Source organism: Primulina tabacum, chromosome 14, assembly GCF_025594145.1.
Source record: "Primulina tabacum isolate GXHZ01 chromosome 14, ASM2559414v2, whole genome shotgun sequence".
NCBI lineage: Eukaryota > Viridiplantae > Streptophyta > Magnoliopsida > Lamiales > Gesneriaceae > Primulina > Primulina tabacum.
The window spans coordinates 34666828-34689966 of NC_134563.1; the positions used below are offsets into that span (position 1 = coordinate 34666828).

General features: G+C 38.1%; 3 protein-coding genes across 3 annotated transcripts; 2 read left to right on the top strand and 1 right to left on the bottom strand.

Moving 5' to 3' along the window:
* Positions 1-184: 184 nt before the first annotated feature.
* LOC142524213 (uncharacterized) lies at positions 185-8826 on the bottom strand. Its single transcript, XM_075628086.1, is given in 5 exon segments — positions 185-3467; positions 4456-5236; positions 5238-5572; positions 6779-7714; positions 8212-8826. Coding segments are annotated over 5 exon segments (5253 nt in total). The 5' UTR covers positions 8441-8826; the 3' UTR covers positions 185-495.
* Positions 8827-10170: 1344 nt separating this feature from the next.
* Positions 10171-11920, top strand: LOC142525628 (uncharacterized). The gene has a single exon (XM_075629957.1). The coding sequence runs from the start codon at positions 10226-10228 to the stop codon at positions 11393-11395; it is 1170 nt and encodes a 389-aa protein (XP_075486072.1). The 5' UTR covers positions 10171-10225; the 3' UTR covers positions 11396-11920.
* A 2797-nt stretch (positions 11921-14717) lies between these two features.
* Positions 14718-15761, top strand: LOC142523975 (uncharacterized). The gene is made up of 2 exons (XM_075627702.1): positions 14718-15140; positions 15726-15761. Exons 1-2 carry the CDS (start codon positions 14718-14720, stop codon positions 15759-15761), a joined length of 459 nt encoding a protein of 152 aa, XP_075483817.1.
* Positions 15762-23139: the final 7378 nt, after the last annotated feature.

Sequence of the window (23139 nt, forward strand, 5' to 3'; positions counted from 1 at the left end):
ACTGGTTACTTGATTGAGGGAAATAGAGAGATCTGTGACGCAACGGTGTCAGAAAAAAATCATGATTTTGAGCTAAAACTCTCCGATGATTAAAGCGGATTATATACACAATAATCAAGGTCTATTCGGGAATATTAAACCTTGGAGAATATTTACTCTAATGTAACACAATCTGGACATCGACTAAATAAACACACAAAATTCTTTGATTGGGAGGAGATTTTCCCACAAATAACACACAAGTCGTTAGGAAATCGACATAAATTACAACACCACAGCACAAAAATCACAGTTTCTCCCCCAAACTTTTGACAGATTATTTCTGTATTCCCATCAAATACAACAAATACATGCTCTTCTCAAATTTTACATCTAGAGTTCTACTAACCAAAACTATATAAAAAAATGGATTCTGCAACTGATCACAAAAACTATAATACAGAGCGACAAAAAACATGTGATTTTGCCGCAGAGGGCGTTCAAGCTCTGCTACGACTACCTGCCTACATCCCCTTTACTTCTCCATGTATCATCGTCTTTGGTGATTTTTCCGGCTTGCAAATTGAACTGCTCAGTTTTGGCATAGTGCATTTTGATGGCGACCACGGGGTCTGAGATGGTGGAACACTGGCCGCCAACAATAACCCCTCTTCCAATGTTCATTTCAGCGAGCCCCCTTGACTGCTGCTGCATCCCAGGGATGATATGGAAAACATTCTGTCTTCGCATCTCAGGGAATAGTGTGGCTTGTGGGTTTTTCATATTTATGGTGAAAGGCTTCTGACCTTGATTCTTTAGATAATCTGCTATTCCATTGCTGCTACATAGGTCCTTAGCTGGATAAATAGAGACACCGTTCAAAGTGCAGTCGTTGCACGTAACAATTCCATGCAAGGGTGGATGCTCGATTTTCACAGCGGGAATAGAATAATTACTAAACGCAGCTGGATACTTCGACAATAAGAGGGTAGAGTCGGGTATCGAAGGGAGCCCTGCCTTCATCCCGTTTCCATCCCAAAAGCTGAAATTTCTTGTCTGAATATTATCGGAACCAAGATAGTTATGACGATCAAACTTCGACACAGAGGAATCAAAGCTGACATTTTGTTCATTATTAAATTTCTGACCCGACAAGGGGGAACCTGATTTGTGGTTCTGGCCATTATTGTCATCAGTTTGTTGTCCGCAAGAATTTTGGTTCTGTTGGGAGGATACTAAAATCTTACCAAACAATTTCACATCACCATTTCCTGAAGGTTTTCCAAAGCTAGATGAGCAACTGGGCTGGGGTCTACGCTGCTCACATGTCTGGTCATGAACTGGATGTGGAACCTCAAACATTTTAGTATGATGTCCTGAACTATCACATTTTTTAAGCAAGGGCTCTGCATGATGGGCAGTATGTAAATTTCCATCTGGCAGAGAGGCATCTTGAGGCAGGACTTTTTTTTGGCAACCTACGCACCCATTTACCTCCTTATTCATCATTGGCACAGAAACTGGGTATCCTCTGAGAATCTGAGAGGATTCAACATGATCTGACAATGAGTGACCGGAGATATGCTGCTGCTGGCAATCACAATGGTCATCGTCGGCGCCATTGATACCAACAGATGGCAATTCATTATGATAGGACAGCTTTTGATATTTAATTGGAACAGAAAACAAGGTTGACGACCTCAAGGATGCCATGTGACCATCCTGCGGGACGGAGCGGATGTGAGATGTGTCTTCGGTAGTGCTTAGAAGATGAGCTTTCTTTTGGCACCCAGAAACATTATAAACTTGCATGGAAGAATGCACATCAACAGAAGGACAAGAGGCGCTCTCAGTGTGCTGTGACTCAGACTTCATCTTAGTCACTGACCAATCTGTGCCACTCACTTCAGTGGAATCAGCTTCTTTTTCTTCAACTTTCTGATAGGCCGATTTATCTTCAGCTAACAAAAGATCCGACCCTTCATTCTCGTTCCCTCGATGCCCATCTGAAATCTGAATCAAAGTCACTTTCTCAGTCCTAGTTGATCCATAAGGTAGATCATTGTCATTTGCCTCTTCAACTCCTGGCAATGATTCAGCAACAGAGGATACACCCATTATTCCAATTTCTTTCACAGGCACAGTAACATCAGTCGCACCACTCTGTCCATTGAAACCTGAAAAAGGTTTATCAACCAATTGAGGATTATCCAACAGCAAACTATTCACACCAAGTTCAGCATCCATGGGATCAGGGGAATTCAACCCATTTAATTCCTCGCACCTCTTGGAATCAGGCTTCAAACTAGGTGTCCCTGATTTAACATTAGATGCATGACTTGACTTCCAGCCGGGACATGGGAGATTCTCTTCTGTCTTGCCCCCGGATCCCTCGTTGTAAATAATGGAGCCAGTCTCCACAACACTAGCATCTTCGATGTCACTACCACCTCCGTTAACGTCACCAGAAACTGCATTATGAAATCCAGGCAGAATCAGATCCAAACCGAGACACTTCCGGGACTTGCTAAAGAATACCTTGCATTGGTCCCTGGATCTTGTTCTGACACAACGTGATATCATTCCAAAATCTTTGCCATAAGATGACACAGCCTGAATAAAGATTGATTTCTCCACATCAGTCCAATCAGTAGGATCCATCTCCCCACAGCTCTCATCCGAGCATTCATCATCGACAATCTGGGTAATCTCGGGATTCAAAGACCGCTTTACTGAAAAACCAACTCTCTGACACCTTGAATCCTGATATCCATCCCCAGGGTCAAAAGAACTCGTGACACAAGAACTCATAGCCTCAGATGATAAAGAACCACAAATACCAGCCAAAACATCAGCAGCTACCGCTTCTCTCTCATTCCCGTAAAAGTCCAGACTGTTTGATCTCTGTGCTTGATCATCGTAACACCTAGGTGCCTTGGAGGCACCAGATGCACCAAAAGAAAATCTAGATGCGCCTTTCTGGTTCTCAATGCCATCGGCATTAGCTGCAATTGCTGAAGCTTCACCAAGTATATCTAGGGAAGCTGCCACTGCCTCACGATTCCATCTTTTCCCTGAAGCAACCAAGTATCTAGTGGATTGGGACTTGCGTTGTTTCACAGCTTCAGGCTTCTTTCTAGCTTTCTCAAAGCTATCCGATTTGTGGCTCTTGTAGTAGAACTCAACACAATCGGCTATTGTTTTATGATCCAAAAAAGATGCAATCTTCCTGAAATCTTTCCCAAAGGTGGCAAGCTTGTCAATGAAGATCTCTCTCTCTGCAGGTGTCCACGTGTTGATCATAAACCTTTCTTTTTCAACAGCACGAGGATCTTCCACCAGACCATTACTTGTGATAAACCTTGACATCCGCATCTCCTTCTTGTCCAAAATCAGAGCAGGCATCTTCAAAGCATTTCTACAGGGTTTAAATGAGGATTCAGAAAGCAACCCACTAACAAAATCAACTACATCTTCTGCAGGAACAGCTGCGAAAATAATCAAGGAGAAACATTGGAATGTTAGGAAAAATTTGCCTAAGCATAATCAATTTTGAATCCCAATGTATCTGTAATTAGAGAAAATGAGAACAAAACATCTAAAGAATTAAACCCCAAGCTAGACACCATCTCACGCTCAACTCATCAAGAGAATCACATAAAAGACAAGTTTACATAACACTGTAGAGGAAGGTGAGATTAATCAGCATTCATTCCCATTAAGGAGGAAAAATAATACATTTCATATCAATTCTCCAAGAATTAAATACCCGGACACTTCGACTTCAGATAACATATATATAAAAAAATAAATTAATTTTGACGATTAATTAAAATCTCACCTAAAAGCAGCATAAAAGGTATAAAGAAACACAACCAAATCCCCCAAAAGTGCTAGATTTTTGGGACAAATCCGCCACACCACTTTTGGGTCAAAGATTCTCAACAAATTTCAGTAAAGGAATAAAAATGAAAACAGAAATCTTTTAACATTCACATAAAGTCATACTCAGACAAACCAAATCACACAACTATGACAAATATCATTCCAAACGTGGGATTGCAAGTGGATAAAAACTCCACCCTGCAACAGCCAACAGATTGACTCCTATAGTGAAGTGAATTTTCCTAAAATAAATTCCTGAATAATTGGGAAGAAGCTTCTAGACAACTTTTGACCAAAATTTTTTTTTTTTCTTTTGGGTGGGGTGGGGGGGCTGTCTCTTCCTCCACCACACAAGAGAAAGAGAACTTAGTTCAAAATTTCATTAAAGAGGAAAACTGAACATAATACAAAAAATCTTTCCAAGTTATAGAACAACTGAAAAAAATTGAAAATTCCAGGTACTATATAGCTGCAAGAGTGTGATAAGTGGAGAAAGCAGCCAGCATATGAAAGATTGAAAATTAGATCATAACATGAGGAAAAGCACCGAAGAATAAAGAAAACAAAAGGCAAAAGGTAAAAAATAATTACCAGGATAACAAATTCGAGAGCGACCATAACGATGCTTTTTATGCCCAATCAGATCTAACCTCTTGTGAGACTTTGCTCGAAGTTTCCATACAGAAAGTAGTCGACCTTCAATCCAAAAATGCTGAAATAGCTTATACTTAATTGTAAGAACCTTCTCCTTGAATCTAAGAAATTGCTTCCTTATAAAATATTTCTTTTTAACTGCTGAAGGAATGCTTGGTCGGCAAGAGACTTCGGATCCAGCCATACACTGTTCGGAGGGCAGCAACTTATTTAAGACTTCTGAAGCTTCATTTGCATTTACTCTATTTGATGCCAATATTGAATCATAAATATCGCATATATCATCATCCATAACTCTATCAAGATCACTGCAACTATTAATGCAAGTAGATCCACAGTACTCCTCCGCACAATCAATGTTTTCCTCTTCACAGAGACCATTACCTACATATTTCTCATTCAAGTTACTAGGATTCTTGACATCCAAATTCACAAAACCCTGAGTAGTCTGAGAAGGGTAGACATCATCCCCAGACGGGGACACCTCAACATACTTGGAGGTAGCACTGCTTGGGCTATCAAAATTCTCAGATTTTAACCTCACATACTCATCTTCAACTGCACCAGGCGTATTTTCAACAATCATGTCTCCAGATGAAACAAGGCGCAAAGGAGTCGGCCTTTGAGAAAAATCGGAAGGTGTACCTTGCTCCTTGCAAGGTTTCAAGGGGAATTTTCGTGGCTGCAAGCTGGATGCATCTTGGTGAGGACAGCTAACTCCAGGACAGGGGTATCAATGACTTCAGTTCAGTTTCAAGTAAATCTATCTCTGTTTCGGTGATCTCAAGTGCCTTTAATGCATCAACCTTCCATAACAACAACTTGTTCATCGAGTTAGCTCCAAGATAATTGGAACCCCTGGAACTTAAATCATCTGATTGTAACAAATCACGAATCAAAGAGCTGACACTAGCAAAAGATGTAAGCTCTAACTTTTCTAGGTTAAAAATCGGTCCCTCGTCTGAAGTCTGGGACACAATGCAAGGTGAACAGCTTAAATTAGCTGTGTCATGATCTACATTGACAGCCCTACAGGATTCTTTCTCCTCAATACCTGTAACATTGAAGAAAAAGAGTTAGTTAGCCAAAAAGAAGATAGTCATCACCAATTGAGATAATACCATTGATGATATAACCACAACCAAAAAAAAATCCACACTATTCCGGTATTCCCCTGTCAAAAAATAACATGCTCAAAATAAAAGAAAATACTCTGCCTTTCACCCGCAATGCAAGTTCTCTTGACAAGGAGATGAAACACAAATTACTGTTCGAATAGATAACATCAAAAATCAACTCCTCTCAAGAAAAAAATCAAATAACATTGAACGCACATGTTATCACAAATTCAGTAACCACACTTGTGGCCAATAGCATCACATAATGACAAGACAGGCACCACACCCAGTGAGAGTAAATCTCATCAGAATGATTGCAGTCTGCACCATTAACTATAAATATTAGCAATTTAATCATTCTCAAGAGTCCAGCTACAAGAAGTTAATTTTCCTAAACTTAGCCAATCGAAATTGAGACAAAACAGCATGAATCAACAAAAGAAAAACATGTATAACAAAACATGAAGCCCAAAGTAATAAGAAACAACAATTTTACGAAGGAATTGGGCTTAGAAGGGCAAAATTGGACAGAAGCCCATTAACGAAGATGTTTACTCTAGAGGGTTTGGGCAAGGCCCTGGAGAAAGAGAAATAAAACGTGAAGGATGGGAGAACAGTTAGACATCGGATTATTTTGTTTTCTTGAGTTGGTGTACTAGCATAGGCTAGGGAAAAGAGAGTGAAATCTCTTTGTACAGAGGATCTCCTCTGGGAAGGAACTATATTTCCAGTTTATGATATCAATTTGCAGCTTCATTTCTTCTTTGTTTTGTTGAATATGGTTGATTTATTGAAAGAAATTTATGGTTCTAACAAACAACACCAAGCAATAAAATTAACAATCACAGAGCAAGAAGTAATCGACATGGCCTCCAATCACAAGAAATTGATTTTTCATCGCAATTTTCGGAGGGAAATCAAATATGTCCAATTCATGACAAATAACAAATGACCATTGTGTTTTACTTCTTTGAACATACATGAACCATTCTTTGTCAATTTCATGCCTCCTATTGATGCATACCCTTTATATTGTTTTTGCAGTAACAACTATAAAACAAAAGGGTGGGCAGGGAAAAAAACCAAAAAATAGCAAACTAAAGAAGAAACAGTCATGTGCACAGCAATGAAAAACACATTACCTGTAGATGAGCTACAACCAACTGAAGATGGAGTGGCAGGTAAAGCAAAATCAAGAAAACCTGCAACCCTGGGACTCTTATCAAGCAAGTTCATGTCATGACACTGGACTGTTTCTTCTATGTTACTGAGACCAATAACCAGTCCATTTTTTGCTGCACTGTCTTCAGGGCTATCTACTTTTTTCTTCTCATACTTAGCCAGTCCCTCGCCCCAGCCAAGCCGTGGTTTCTTCCTGGAACTAGTCTCTTCCGATGAATCTGGAGCAGCGGTCATTACACAAGCAACAGCCTCTGTGGTAGGAGATTGAACAGGCGCCATTTTCTTTTCATGTACCTCGGCCACTGTCTCAACAGAATCCCCGGCCATACTCTTTGAGCTACTTGAGCAACTGAGACTAGATCCTCTCGAAGATAAGCTCCCAGACCTCGACCATTTCAGAGGTTTCCAATCAATTGAATCCAAGATGTTTCCTTTCTCCAATTTCCATGTGCTTTCCAATCCATTAGAACACAATTCATCAGAATTGCCACCTTTCTTATCCTGCCGTTCTTTCTTTACAGGGCAAGATGGCTCCAAAGGGTTCAGAGAATCGGAAGGCGGAGAGAGATTTTCGCTCTTTGGGCAGTTGGTAACACTATTTCTCTCATGACTAGTTTTGTTGTTCTCCACAAGCCTCTGATCATTAGTCTCAGTGTTAAGTCTACCATGAGTTGATGCAGTAAAAGGTTCCCAAGAGGTTGCTTTCCAGTCTTTCTGCCTGAAGGACATCCTATTTTCTCTACTATTTCTTACATACCTTCCTGCATCACTGCAAGATCTGTAAGGCCGAAAATTCTCTTCTTCTAAGTTCCTGTCGATGAATCTAGACCCAAAAGGCAGAAACGCATGACTACCCTCGTCAGGATACGTGCTCCAACCAGCTTGCCTACCATGAGCTTCAGCAGAAAACATTCAACCCCACAAAAAGGACAAAAAATATCAATACGTGAAAAAGATGAACTTTAGCCATCAGAAAGAATGAATTTTTCCGCATAAAATATTCCTAAATAGCAAAGCGTGTTCAAATCCATCCAACACATTAAACACCCAAATCGTTTAAAATGTTTCTAGCCATATCAGATCTATTCCAAATAATCCACCAAAACCCACCCACAGATTCTTGATGCCCCATAAAACAGTCATCTCTTTTAAAAATTACTGACAAATATAACAACGTAAAGCCATTTTTCAATCGAAATATCATCAATCACCAAAAAATCCCCAAACCCACTTCAACTAGCTAAATAGGATTTTTTAAAAAAACCTGACTTCAACTTAATTAAAGAGAATACAAATCTGTTGTTACTACCGTAAAACAAGACACCTGAGAGACATCTCTCTTAAAAAATTAAATAAAAAAAAAGCCCACTTGGTTGCAAAATCGATAACTCACCAGGTGGTAGAGAACGAGTCCGGAAATCAGAGTTCCAACGCTGCTGCTGCTGATGGTGATGGTTTTGGTGGTATGACGGCGGGTGAGCAGGCGGCGCGTTGTGATGATGTTGGTCTCGCCATCTGGGAGGCCCACCGCCTCCAAACCCGCCTCCAAGACGAGTGTCCGACGCGGATCTCTCGTGCTTACGGAAATCTCTCCGATCCCACTGATAAGGCTCCGGCGGCATCAAATTCTACTCTACTTCTGCAGCTCCACTTAATCTCATCCACGAACTTACACAACAAAAGGAAAATGGCAACTGGAGTCAATTGAAGGATAAAAAAGAAACTAGAAAAATGGCAAGGCAATTATCGTCAATTCCAGGGTCCAAAAGCAGATTTAAAAAAGAGCTCACGAGCACACCCAACAACGTTAATGCACAGATTTCCCCCCCTCAAATTCTGGAGTTCACAGAAGATGAAATCTTTAGGCGATAAGATTATATACTAGGATGGAAAGGGGACAGAGGGGTGTTGAAGAGAAGAGAGGAATTTCTCTTTTTAGTGTGTGTGTGTATGTGTGGTTTCTTTAATTTTTTGTGAGAGAGGAAAGAGACGAGGGTGACCGGATGAGGAGAGAAAATGGAGGCCGTACCATTAGGGTTACAATCATGTGTGCTGCTCCAGGCTTGTACGGTTGGCGCATAGTACAGACATTATCCTTGATTCTTGTAATATGATATTACCTTAACCAACAGTTTTATCTAATATATTATCAAAAAATATTAATAATATATTGTATGCATAAATCGAAAAAAAAAACAATACTCTGTTTGAAAATTTAATAATCATAATGTAAATACTGTTAATATTGGAATTTGAACTTAACTCAACCCCAAAATCTAGCTCAAGGGAGAAAGATTGTCCAAGATCATATATACAACTCCCAGATATTTTATCCAATCGTACGGGACAACTAACAAATACAAAAAAAAAATTTAGTTTATTATATCTGGTCTTAAATTAAGATAATCAATCTTTTTTTCACATAAAATGACAAATTTACGCAATCAAATTGAAAATTTGACTTAAAAATATGAAACCCCTGGTCGAAAGAAAAAAAGAAGAACGTTTCGGGTTATACAATGGTCACGGTGTGTTTCTAAATTAATTTGGTTTGGTTTGATTTTGAATGTTTACATAGTTATGGTCCCTTTCGATATTAAAAACTTCATGAAATGATATAAAAATTTAATTTTTATAAAATTAAAAGCATCCAAATCGAACCTTATTTAAATTTTATTTTCTTTTAATTAATAAATTCATTTCAAATCCTTGAAATTTGAAGATTACTTAAATATTTTAAATGTCCTAATATGAATAAAGGTGAATTAAACAAAGAAACAAGTATGTTACATTAATTTACTGAAAAAACGGAAGTTATGTCTGAAAAGAATTGTGAAGGAATGAATTATTTTTTAAAAAAAGGAAAAATAGTAACGAATTTTAAGACAAAGGTTTGACTTTGAAGATATTTATCTTCTGTTTCGTTGGATTGGGGCCCAACGTACAATGCTCCATAGCGTGGCGCAATGTAGTGTGTTGCAGAGGAGCATAGCCTCGTACGTGTGCGTGCTCGTGTGGGTTTTCGGATCTCAGCGTTATCTATCCATGTGGAATTTAATTTATTTTGAAGTCCACGATTTATTTTTTCCGCCGGTTTTCCTCCTTTTTCAACATTTACTTTTGCTTTCATTATCTTACCAACTTAGTGGCCGGTCCGAGCGGACCTGACGGTTTAGGCTCGACATTTGTAACCAATCAGGATTTTGAACTCGACGGTTCGGTCGGGTTCGGGTTCGGTTCGGGCCGAGTCCGACTCAAGCCTTATGGTTTTTTGAAAAAAAGATTATTAATTGTTATATTTAGAGAATAAAAAAATGTTGAGAATTATACAGTGCAATCCAATTTTTCTCTCCCTGTTGAGAGTTCTTTTCTCTCCCTGTTGAGAGTTTTATCAACATATTTCTCTAATGGAAACAAGGCTGGAAGAACTATCACCGGACGACGATGAAGGAGAAGAAATATCCTTTGCCCCTGACATCCTCAACACAACAGAGGAATATGCTGAATTCCGATTAGTTGGAACATTTTTAACTGACAGGCAAATCAACAGCAACATCATGAAGCAATGCCTATCTACTATCTGGAGGCCGGGAAAAGGAATAACTATCCGGGAAATTGGGTTCAAAAGATTTATTTTCCAACTCTACCATGCCATCGACTTGAGGCGAATCATGGACGGCGGGCCATGGACCTTTGATAATAATCTCCTACTGCTCCATCATCTGAAACATGAAGAACAACCACTGCAAGTCCCCCTTTACCACATAAATTTTTGGGTTCAAATCCACGATCTACCAATAGGATATATGACAGAGGGTGTAGGGAAGCAACCGGGCTCTTTCATAGGAAAGTTTCTTCAATACGACAACAACAACAATGCAGGACCGTGGAAGGCTTACATGCGTATACGAATTGCTATTGATGTTCGCAATCCCCTCAAGCGTTACAAGAAGATACGAAAATCCGATGGTACATGTTTCTTAGCAAACTTTAAATATGAGAAACTTGGTTCTTACTGCTTCTTATGCGGACGGCTTGGCCACATAGAAAAATTCTGTGAGCTATTATTTTCTATGGAATCGGATGATGGAACCCGTATGTGGGGACCCTGGCTTCGAGCCACAGACAGGAGAAACACAAACTTAGGAGAAAACAAGTGGCTACGAGAAGAAGGGCCACAACGAACTCCGGTGATGCCTGGCGGAAAAGCAAGCGGAAGCCAGAAAGGAGAAGCGAGAAATCAGGATTGGCAAAATGGAAATAGCGGATTTTTAGGGAGGGGAAAGAAAGTTACTAATACTCCAATCAATGTACAAATCTCGGATTCTCGCAGCTTGATCATAGGAGAAAACTTATATGGGGATACAATCACAGCAAATTATGCAATGGAAAAAGAGGAAACCGAGACAGAATTGATGAGCAATAGGAAACGTACACGAGGAAGCCACCTTATCGAGCCACAAGCCAAGACCATAAATACAAACGAAGATACAGAAGCCCAACACCTGATGCAAACCAACCCAAGACAGCATTTTTTAACGGCAGGGCCTGGTCCCCAGGCCTGCCGAGAACCATGATAATACTAAGTTGGAACTGCCGAGGTCTCGGCCAGCCTCGAGCAGTTCCTGTTCTATGTGAGTTGATCCGAACTCACAAGGCTGACATTGTGTTTCTCTCTGAAACACTGGTTTATGCTGCCCGCATTGAAGAAATAAGGGCAAAACTAGGATTTGTTGGGGCACTCTCTGTTGATCGAGTTGGTCGCAGTGGAGGGCTAGCAATGTTATGGCGCCATAAAGACCTTTGTATTGTCAAAGATTTTTCAAGAAACCACATAAACGCTGAGGTTAAAGAAGACGACAAACCCATCTGGAGAATCACATGCTTCTACGGCCTACCTGAAAGACACCGAAGGAAAGACTCATGGAACCTCCTACAAAGACTGTCTGGCCAATCTAATCTCCCTTGGTGTTGCATTGGAGACTTTAATGACATTCTAAGCCCCGAAGACAAAAAAGGAAGGGTGGATCACCCCCAATGGCTCATAAACGGGTTCCGAGAAGTTACTTCGGCTTGCGGATTGATTGATATACCACTGATAGGCTACCTTTCACTTGGTCCAAAAGTCGAGGAACCCCGAATGCAATCGAAGAGAGAATTGACCGGGCGCTAGTCGTACCAAGCTGGTCTTCTATCTTTCCACATGCTAAGCTGTTTAATCACAACGCTCCTCTCTCAGATCACAACCCAATCCTTCTCATAACTGAAACTCCAACTCAACATGCAAAACGCCGGGGTTTCCGATTCGAGAACACATGGCTAAATGAACCAGACTTCGCTGAAGTAGTAAAAGAAAGCTGGGAGAACTCTCACGTAAACCGCCTCTCAGACAGACTAGAAAAGACTGCAGCAACTCTACAGCAATGGGGAAAACGTGTCTCCCATAAATACCGATATGAGATTGATAAATGCAAGAGGAGAATCGAAGAGCTTCGATCCAGAGATGATAGAGAATCAGTACGCCACCTTAAGGAACTGAACTCAGAACTCATAAGCCTATTAACTCAAGAAGAGAACTTCTGGAAGCAACGTGCCAAAACTTACTGGTTAAAAGAGGGAGATCTGAACTCAAGATTTTTCCACAAGACAGCCACAATCCAAAGAAAGTCCAACAGAATCAAAAAACTCACCGATGAGGCTGGTAATTCTTTTGAACACATTGAAGACTTATGTAGGATTGCTAAGCAGTATTATATCGATGTGTATTCCCCGATCACGGTAAATTGTGAGCTGGTCACCTCGAAAATCGCTCCACTGGTTTCGGAATCAGACAATAGAGACCTACTTACCCCGCTTCGCATTGAAGAAGTAAAAGAGGCCTTATTCCAGATGCATGGGGATAAGTCGCCTGGACCCGATGGATACAACCCCGCATTTTTCCAAAAATTCTGGAGCTTGGTTGAACAAGATGTATTCAATGAGTTTTCAAACTGGTGGATGAACTGCTGCTTTCCTGAACATTTTAATGATACCCATATAGCACTCATTCCCAATGGTGAGAATCAAAGCAGCATGAAAGATTATCGGCCCATCTCCCTCTGTAATATCCTCTACAAAATATTTGCTAAAGTTCTGGCAAACAGAATGAAACCTCTCCTCAACAAAATAATCTCAGAATTCCAATCAGCTTTTATCAAGGGGAGATCGATCACTGACAATATAGTGGTAGCATTTAAGATTATTCACTACCTCAAAAGAAAAACCAGAGGAAAAGAAGGGATTGTGGCACTAAAACTAGATGTAAGCAAAGCATTTGATCGCTTGAGCTGGGATTTTCTGGAAAAAAACATTGACAAGACTCGGCTTTGATAGAAAATGGGTGAATCTTATCATGCTCTGCATCTCATCAGTCTCTTATTCGGTGCTTATAAATGACAGAGTGGTTGGACCAATTCAACCTCATCGAGGATTACGCCAAGGATGCCCGTTATCACCCTATCTCTTTATTCTATGTGCACATGTCTTATCCTCGCTGATCATTGACGCGGAAAGACGGGGAGCCATCCATGGATGTTGTGTTAGTAGAGGCGGACCAACCATTTCTCATCTACTATTTGCCGATGATAGTCTCCTCTTTTGTAAAGCGAAGGAGGAAGAATGTGGAATCTTGAAGCAACTACTGCAGGATTATGAGGAGGCCTCAGGACAGTCTATCAATTTTGCAAAGTCTGGTATCATGTTTAGCAGCAATCTGGCCCGAGAAGAACAACAAACCTTATCAGACATCTTTGGGATTACAAAAGACATGCGAGCTGGAAAATATCTCGGATTGCCTTCACTCATAGGAAAAAATAAAAGAGAAATATTCAGCTACATAAAAGACAGACTTTGGAAACGGATTCACAGCTGGAGAGGCAAATGTTTATCTAAAGCAGGAAGAGAAGTCCTGATTAAAGCGGTTGCCCAAGCCCTCCCTTCTTACTGTATGAATGTATTCCTATTACCAAAATCCACCATTGATGAACTCCAGCGAATCATGAACTCGTTTTGGTGGGGTTCTCGGCCAGATGGAAATTGAGGTATTAAATGGCTAAGCTGGGAGCGTCTCTGTACTAGAAAGATCCATGGGGGAATGAGCTTTAGAAACTTGGAATCATTTAACTTAGCAATGCTGGGTAAACAAGCATGGAACCTAATCTCTAAACCTATGTCTCTCATGGCTAGGGTCCTAAAAGCGAAATACTTTCCCAACTCGAGCTTTTTGGAGGCTTCGCTTGGCCACAATCCTAGTTATATCTGGCGAAGCCTGTGGAACTCTAAGTTTATCATGCATAAAGGGATCCGCTGGAGAGTGGGAGATGGGCATAATATTCGTGTATGGAAGGACCCCTGGCTACGTGATCCACATAACTTCTATATTGAATCTCCTCCAGCAATGGCCACAGAAACTATGACAGTAAAAGAACTCATCAATCCCTCCACTCAACAATGGGATATAGAACTGTTACAAGGTCTATTATGCAATCGAGATGTTAGAGAAATACTGAACATTCCTATGCACTTGAACACTGAAGGAGACAAATGCATATGGCATCATGGGAATAATGGTAAATACTCTGTACGCTCAGGATACAAAATTGCCCAAGAGATCCTAGTGGGGGGAGTGAAGAAAATAAGATCCAAGGAGAGTGGCAGAAGCTGTGGAACCTAAAAATCCCACCCAAGGTAAAGACGTTTCTATGGCGTACAGCTAGGGATGTTTTACCGAACAGAGGAAATCTCCAAAAGAAACACATAACAGTACCAATTTCGTGTGCTACTTGTGGAAGTGAGTGGGAAAATTCCTGGCACCTCTTCATTTTCTGTCCACTTGCAAAACACTGCTGGGAGATTATCGGTATGTGGCATCTTGTGCTATCCTTATCAAATGAGGCAGAAGGCTTTGTACAATGGCTATTCCAAATCCTTAGTAAGGCTCCGGAAACTGCAATGGACAAAATTGCAATGGTGTTATGGGGTATATGGAGAGCTCGCAACGAGAAACTATGGAACAGGATATCGAATACAGCTCATCAAGTTGTTGATTCAGCGATGCAGTTGCTATCTGATTGGAAGGGGGTGCGTGGCATTGAGGGATCAAATGAAGCTAATAGGCAACAGTCCAACCAGTCTTATACTTGGAAAAAACCACAAGCACCAACTTTCAAATGTAATGTAGATGCAACATTACAGAATGAAAGTAGAAACACAGGAATGGGAATTGTGCTTCGAGACTCCATGGGCTCCTTCATAAGTGCCGGAACAAATGCCATCCCAGGCCTAGTGGAAATCAAAGAAGCTCAAGCTGAAACGTCCTGCCCTTTTTATTGTTTCAAAAGTACTAGAAAATTTTTGTTTTTTTAACCTCACTTAGCATCGGCCGAACCATAAAATATTTTTGATATCATTTTAAAAATAAACTTCCAACTGCTATTTAAAAATCCAACGGAAAATATTTTAAAGCATAAAATTGTCAAACATTTTACCAAACCTAAAAAGCAATAATTTGAAAAGAATAGCTCATACTAAGCCTCTCAAAAATCTCTCAAATGCATAAATAAATAAACTTAAAAATCTTTAATCATAAAGCATGAGTTAAAAGTCATAATGCGGAAAAAGTAGAAGCGCTGGTCCTCGGGTTGTGTGCGCCTTCAGCCCAGTCAAATCACTCATCAAGTCCTCCCTCAATACCACCTGCATCCATCACACCTAGTGAGTCTAAAGACTCAACACACCATAATCTTTATGTAAAGCCCAAAATAGTATACGTAAAATCCATGCATATATTTAATTTATGAAATTTATTATTTTAATTATTTATGTTTATTTAATGTATGATAAAATGTTTTCTAGAGTTTTATGTTTCAGGCGATTATTCGAGGCGAGATCGAGAAAAGGAGATAGGGACGATTTTTTTTTAGTAAATTTTAATGCAGTATTTTATTTAAGATAAGGATGGAGTATTTTAAATAATTTAATTAATTTTAGTAATTTAAGAGCTTAATTATTTAAATGATTAATTGATTTTAAAATTTTAAAGTTGTAGTATTTGTGCATCTTATTTAAATTTAAAATTTATAATGGGGTTAATATGAGATTTATTTTAAATTAGTATGTTAAATGTTTTTAAATAGATTTTTTAGTATATTAAATACATATGTTACAATTGTTTATATATATGTAGGTATATATATATATATACACATATATATATCAACACACAAGCACACACACTTTGACTCACACACACACTCACACATTTACACACACATATACACGTACACACACAACACAAAACACAAAATAAAACATGCTATTAAACTTTTTGACTAAAGAGAAGGTTGTGTTTTTAAAACACTCCTCTCTCAATTTATTTATTTCATTTTCTTCCTTCTTTTTTTTCATTCAACGAGCACATCTCTTCTAAAAATTTCCAGCATATATTTAGTAAGTTTTCTTTGAAGAAATTGAGCTAAGTTCGTCCCGGATCGTCTCCCGTATCATCTCCGCTTCGGTATCGTCGTTTCGGTATTTTTAAATATCAAAAGGCACGTATATTCTGTTCTTGATGCATCGATATTGTCATATTATGCGTTGTGTTGTTATTTATGCAAAAATTATATGTGTGATGCGTAGAAGTTTGAGCAATCACGTCTAGATCAAGTTTGAAACAATTTTGGATCACCAAATTCACGTTTTTGCTGTTCTGTAAAATACTGCGATTTTTTCGGTATTGATTTTGAGAAAACTTTCAACGTAAAAATCGTAGAACTTTTCGATGCCTTCGATTTGATATAAAATTCGAGTTATTTGGATTAAAAACGAGTGAGTTATGGTGTTTTTAGTATGACTGCTATTTTTAGATCCGAAAACTCATGTTTCGCTGTTCTTTCGAAAACTGCGATTTTTCGGTACATATTTTGAGAAAACTTTTAATTACAAAAACGTAGATCTTTTCGATACGTTTGATTTGATATAAAATTCGAGTTATTTGGATTAAAAACGAGTGAGTTATGGAGTTTTTAGTATGACTGCTCAAATCGTGTTTCAAGAAAGTTATGAATTTTAATATGTTCTTGAAGTTTTTATGTTGCAGGCTTTGTTGGGGATCGACGGGTGATCGTTGCTGCATATAAGAAAGTTAGTAATGATGTTTAGAGTATTTTTGAGGTTTTGATTCATGTCGTTAAGAGCTTGAATTATTAAGATGTCGTAAGAAATAAACTTTAATATAAATGACAATATTTTGGGTCGTATGAATTGTAGAGTGATTATAAAAGTTTAGTTCATTGTTATGGTGTCCTAGAATGGTCTCATAGTGATGAATCTTGATGCCTTATGTGTTAATTGGGAGAATAGACATGTCGCAAAATTTTCATAAAATAATTCGTCGAACAGAGCGGACACGGACCCGGACACGGAGGTAGGCACGGTGTCCGTGCCTTCTTATTTCATCACAACAATTTTTAAGCGCACGGACACGGACCATGATACGGACCTAGGGACGGGGTCCGTGTACCTTCAGATTTTAGGTATATTCTTTTATTATTTAAGGTTTGATTTGAGGTTTTATACCATGGTTTAATATGATGTTTTACAGGGTTATGTAATGGGAAATTATAGAATGTTCTAAGAATTTATTTAGCTTGGGATTAAGCATGACATTTACGTTTAAGTTGTACAAGTTAAGTTTATGTATTCATATTAGTATGTTGCAGCAACGACCCGATTGACATCCAACGAATCCCTCAATGCAAAGTAAGTATGTATGACGTGCAAAGAAAATATTTGAAGTTTTTGAGGTATGCTAAATGTCTTGTGACCAAAAGTGAATGGGTTTGGAAGTCGGTGAACGTGGCCGAGGACCTCTCCACCCCGTTAAATTATGAACGGGTTTGAAGTTAAGATTGGAAAGCGTTAAATTATGAACGGGGACCAATCCGCCCGTTAAATTATGAACGGGTTAGATCGTGGTTGTGAAGCGTTAAATTATGAACGTGGATCAACTGGCCTGTTAAATTATGAACAGGGATCTCATGTATGTGGCAGTGGATATGTCCCTGTCAGCCCAGTACTGTGGTTTGTCTGATCAGGCATTTATTATGTTATGGGTCACTTGCTTTGAAACATCCTCTACGCAAAATGATGAAGTTAAGTATGTTGAAGTATGAAAGCATGTTTAAAGAAAAGTTTATGTGATGGCACGTCATATTATGTATGCATGTATGTTCAAAGTTTATGCAAAGCTCAAGTTTATGAAAGTTCAAGTTATTATGCAAGTTCAAGTTTCAAAGTATGTATGTTCAAGTTCAAAGAAGTTTATGAGAGTTCAAAGTTATTATGAAAGTTTAAGTTTCAAGTATATATGTTATATTTTGAAGTTGTATGTGGTTTTATTATGTAATACTCGTTATTCCCAGTTTATACGTGTTGAGTCTTTAGACTCACTAGACTTGAACGATGCAGGTGAGTACGTTGAGGAGGAGACAGGAGGTGGCGACCAAGGGGCAGGGTTGGACTGAGCGGAAGGCTAAACCCGAGGACCACTATGTTGATGTTTTGTGAAAACTTTAAAATATTATGTTTTTATGTTGGATGTGAGATGATTTGAAATAAGTACTTTGTTGGAAAATATTAGTTGGGAATGTTGATTTTAATATTATTAAGTTAAATGACAAGTGACGACCGTATGAAATTTTATGTTTAAAAAAATTTTTAATTTTTCCGCAAATTTTGAAGTAGTAAAAGTACGGTACGTAACACTTTATAACGAGTAATACGTAATACAGTCAACATATAACGGTGAAAAATATTTGTACTTAAAATATCGTTTTCATGAAGATGCATAAACATAAACATTTTCGTAAATATTTTCATGATGCATAAAACTTTAAATAAAAATATCTTTATAATGATGCATCAACTTTAAACATAAACATTTTCATGACATGCATAAATAAACCTTAATCTTTTTCCTTTTTCCTCAACATGACATAAAACCTTTAACATGATCATAAACATTTTCCTTTTCCTTTTCCTTTGTTGAATTCAGATCGTTAATTGTGACTTTCCTGACATGACATGACATGACGATGGATCCATCTACATAAAACCATAGTACTGGACGGCGGGGACATCAGCGACACTCTCACCGGTCAACTGAGCATTGGCCTAACATGATCGAATAGAAATACGATCGTCGGGGCTCCCTCTGGGGCCTTCTCCCATATATGGGCTCCCTCTGGGGCCTTCTCTCCTCACGATATTCCCATTCTTACCTCAAACCTCATAACCTCATATTCGTAATAATGGAAACACGATCGTCGGGCTCCCACTGGGACCATAACCCTCACGACGTCGCCATCATTAACGAATTAGTCACAATCACTTCACTTCCTTCAATATTTATACTCTCACCACTTTATAAAAATCATGCATAACATAACATTTTATTTTTGAAACCAAGCATGCAACATGTCTTTTAAATGTCTTCCTTACCTCATAGAAATCAAATAGACATTTTTTTTAAAATCATAATTTAATCATAAGCATTTCATAAACATTTAAAAATAATCATAATATCATAAAAACAGCATTTAGGGCACTGCCATGACGTTTACTAATTTCTCGGTGTAAAAAGACCGTTTTACCTCTGGACTAAACATTTTACCTTTTCGACTTTTTTTCTTGATTTCATGACTCTAACATGTCTCAAATAATTATTTAAGCTTACGTGAATTTTTTCATAATTTTATTTGGCTTAAATGTTAGACTTTTTCAATTATCTTTTCTTAATTGTTTTAACGGTGTTTTAATCCCGAAAAATACCAAACTTTAATATAAAATTCCAAAATTCTAAATTTAGTCTTTGTATATTATTTTAGCCCTTATGGACCACGACTCGACCCCCCCGTGAGCCGTTTTCCAATTTTTCTTCTTTTTAAAACCCTATTTGACACATAAATTTCGACCCCGAGCCATCTCTTAATTTTCGCGAGTTACCCCCGAACCATGTCGAGCCAAAAGGTGCCCAACATGTTAATTTAGCCTACTGGACTCTAAGTTTACCAAGACTTCACTCCAAAACCCGAAAACAAGCCGCCCCAAGTGACACCCAATCTGGCCGAGAGTTGCACCTAGACTAGGACTCTTGTTTTGCTTCTAGGACTCTTCCCCACGCACCCAACCGCTGAACCCACCTGTTGTACACCCTCTAAGGACCCTAAGGACTCCCTAGAACCCAACCCTCAAACCCAGGCTACGCCCCAAAGCCCCTTGCGCGACGCTGAACCCTGCGCGCCTCACATGCAACTTTTCGGGTAGGGTCCTAGCATGGCTAGGACTCTCCCCCTGACCCGTGACAGACTCTAGCCGAGCCCTGGCCCAAGCCAAGACCAAGCCAACCCCTTGAACAAGCAACCCGATCACCCCAACCCTTGACAACAAGTTTTCGCCTGTTCTTCTTTCTTGTTGCTTAGCCGTGTGTTCGGTGGTGTGTGTGTGGCCTTAATTCACATATTAACTTAGCTTGATCGTCCCTTAATGTCATGGCAGCCCCTTAAGTGAGAAAAACGTGAGTCATGGCATAAAACAAGTGGCATAGAAATCACAACTCCAATGCATGTACAAGATGGGTTTTGAAAATCTGAATATATACATATATGAACTTCAAGCTTTTCATGCACACATAATTTAAACAATATTATGATATAATGGATGAGAAAAGGGAGATTAATGTGTGCCTTTGCGTAGTATACGCTCGAATAATCGTTGACGACGAAGAACGGAGGGACGACTACAGTTTGCTCTTGATAGACCTTCGAAAATCCCTTCCTAATTGCAAGTGTGTGCTGTCGTGTGTGTGTGGGTGTGGGGAGGGAAGAGTTTTCAGAATTTGAAAGTGAGTGGCCGATTTTTCCTTGGTGCAAAGTGTAGGGTTTTGATAAATTTACCCCTTTAAATATTAATTAATCAACCTCAAGGCTTTTAGGCCTATTAAGCCTCTAAATTAAGCCTATTAAAATAGTTAGGATTTAAATAAAATATCAACAAGCTTTTTGTTTAATTAAATATGTGAATTTATTAGCCGGGTTGCCACAAAGCTCGTATTTTAGTTGAAAAACCAACACCGATAAAATTTACGCCCCGGCGTATAAAATCACATCAAAACCCTTAATTTCACAAAATACTAAAAAGCATCGACCATCTTTTAAATAATTAAAAATAATTATTTAATAAAAATATTTTTTATTCTTCAGCCCTCGGTCCCCGTTCCTCGATCGTCACTTGAATATTCCTTAAAAATACAATTTTTATGCAATCATGTAGAAAAATATATTTTAAATATGCAAGTATGCAAAACATAATTAATTCATGCAATTAAAACATTTAATTAAAATACAAAAGAATTTAATAATTGCATGTACGTGGTTTGTGTGGACTTTAAAATTTTCGGGGCGTTACAATCTTCCCCCCTTAAATTGAATTTCGTCCTCGAAATTCGCTTATCCTTAATAACCCAAATTTTAGACTTAGTTCTAGTATCCCAAAACTCCACGCTTCCGCTGCGCTTACTTTGATAGAACTTAAACTCTAGAATGTCCTTAAGTCTCTTTATCCCAATTAAATTTTCCTTCTTAAATCCTTATTTTCAAATCGCAACTTAAAAAGACCCAAATACTTAGTGTTATTACTATTATAACTTCGAATTTCAATTTTCTTACAATTCCCAATATAAAATGATGGATGAACATACTTATTGTATCTTACTTTCCTTATTTTATACCCAAAATATTCATCAACTTATCAAATTTCAATCTTAAAATCCCAAACGCATCCGCTAACGCTTAGATTTTTCAAGCCTAATATCGATTCATCCTTAAAAACCCCTGATTAAAATTCCTTATAACACTATATCTAAGATATCCCAATGTTCAAAATATTCTTACAAGTCTAAATCCTCAAAATTCCTATCAATTAAACCATCAAATTATCGCTTATTGCTAAATTAGTCCCCAAATTCCTTAAAAATCTCAAAATTAATTCTTAATTTCCCAAGAATTATCTTAATTGGTCTTTAATTTCAAAAATCCTACGATTAACCCATAAATTCTTGAAATTCTTAATTCTCTTCTACTGGTTTCCCATAACATAATTTCAAAAAATTTAAACTTATTTACCCAAAAATCAGTTCCTATAATCAATCTTACATTTCATCAAAACTTAAAATCCCAATTTATACATTTTCTTACTCCCAAAGTCGTTGCAAATCTTTAAATCATTATTTCTTACGTCTAATTCCCAAAAATTAATTCAACTAGTAACCACGAATCATAAATTTTTTCTTAGAAAATCTACGTGTCCCAAAGCATTCAAAATATTCACGATTAACTTATGGCCCAAAAAATAGAACGTCAATACTAAAACCCAAAAATCATCGTCGTCCAATCCCACCACAAAACCAACATGCGTTAAAATCAAATAATTTCTTATTTCATATCATAACACGTATAAAAATTCAGAGCATATAGAACATATATTATCGTGAAGCTACTAAACATGTGACGTAAACATTTAATTCATGTACTTATGTAGGTAATATCATAAAATCATATAAAGCATGTAAACTTACAAATTGAGGATTGACGACTGATCTTTCCGGCGCTGATGGTGGCACAACCCTTTACAGGAACTTTTGCTCTGATACCAACTGAAACGTCCTGCCATTTTTATTGCTTTAAAAGTACTAGAAATTTTTTTCTTTTTTAACCTCACTTAGCATCGGCCGAACCATAAAATATTTTTGACATCATTTTAAAAATAAACTTCCAACTGCTATTTAAAAATCCAACGGAAAATATTTTAAAGCATAAAATTGTCAAACATTTTATCAAACCTAAAAAGCAATAATTTGAAAAGAATAGCCCATACTAAACCTCTCAAAAATCTCTCAAATTCATAAATAAATAAACTTAAAAATCTTTAATCACAAAGCATGAGTTAAAAGTCATAATGCGGAAAAAGTAGAAGCGCTGGTCCTCGGGTTGTGTGCGCCTTCAGCCCAGTCAAATCACTCATCAAGTCCTCCCTCAATACCACCTGCATCCATCACACCTAGTGAGTCTAAAGACTCAACACACCATAATCTTTATAACGAGTAATACGTAATACAGTCAACATATAACAGTGAAAAATATTTGTACTTAAAATATCGTTTTCATGAAGATGCATAAACATAAACATTTTCGTAAATATTTTCATGATGCATAAAACTTTAAATAAA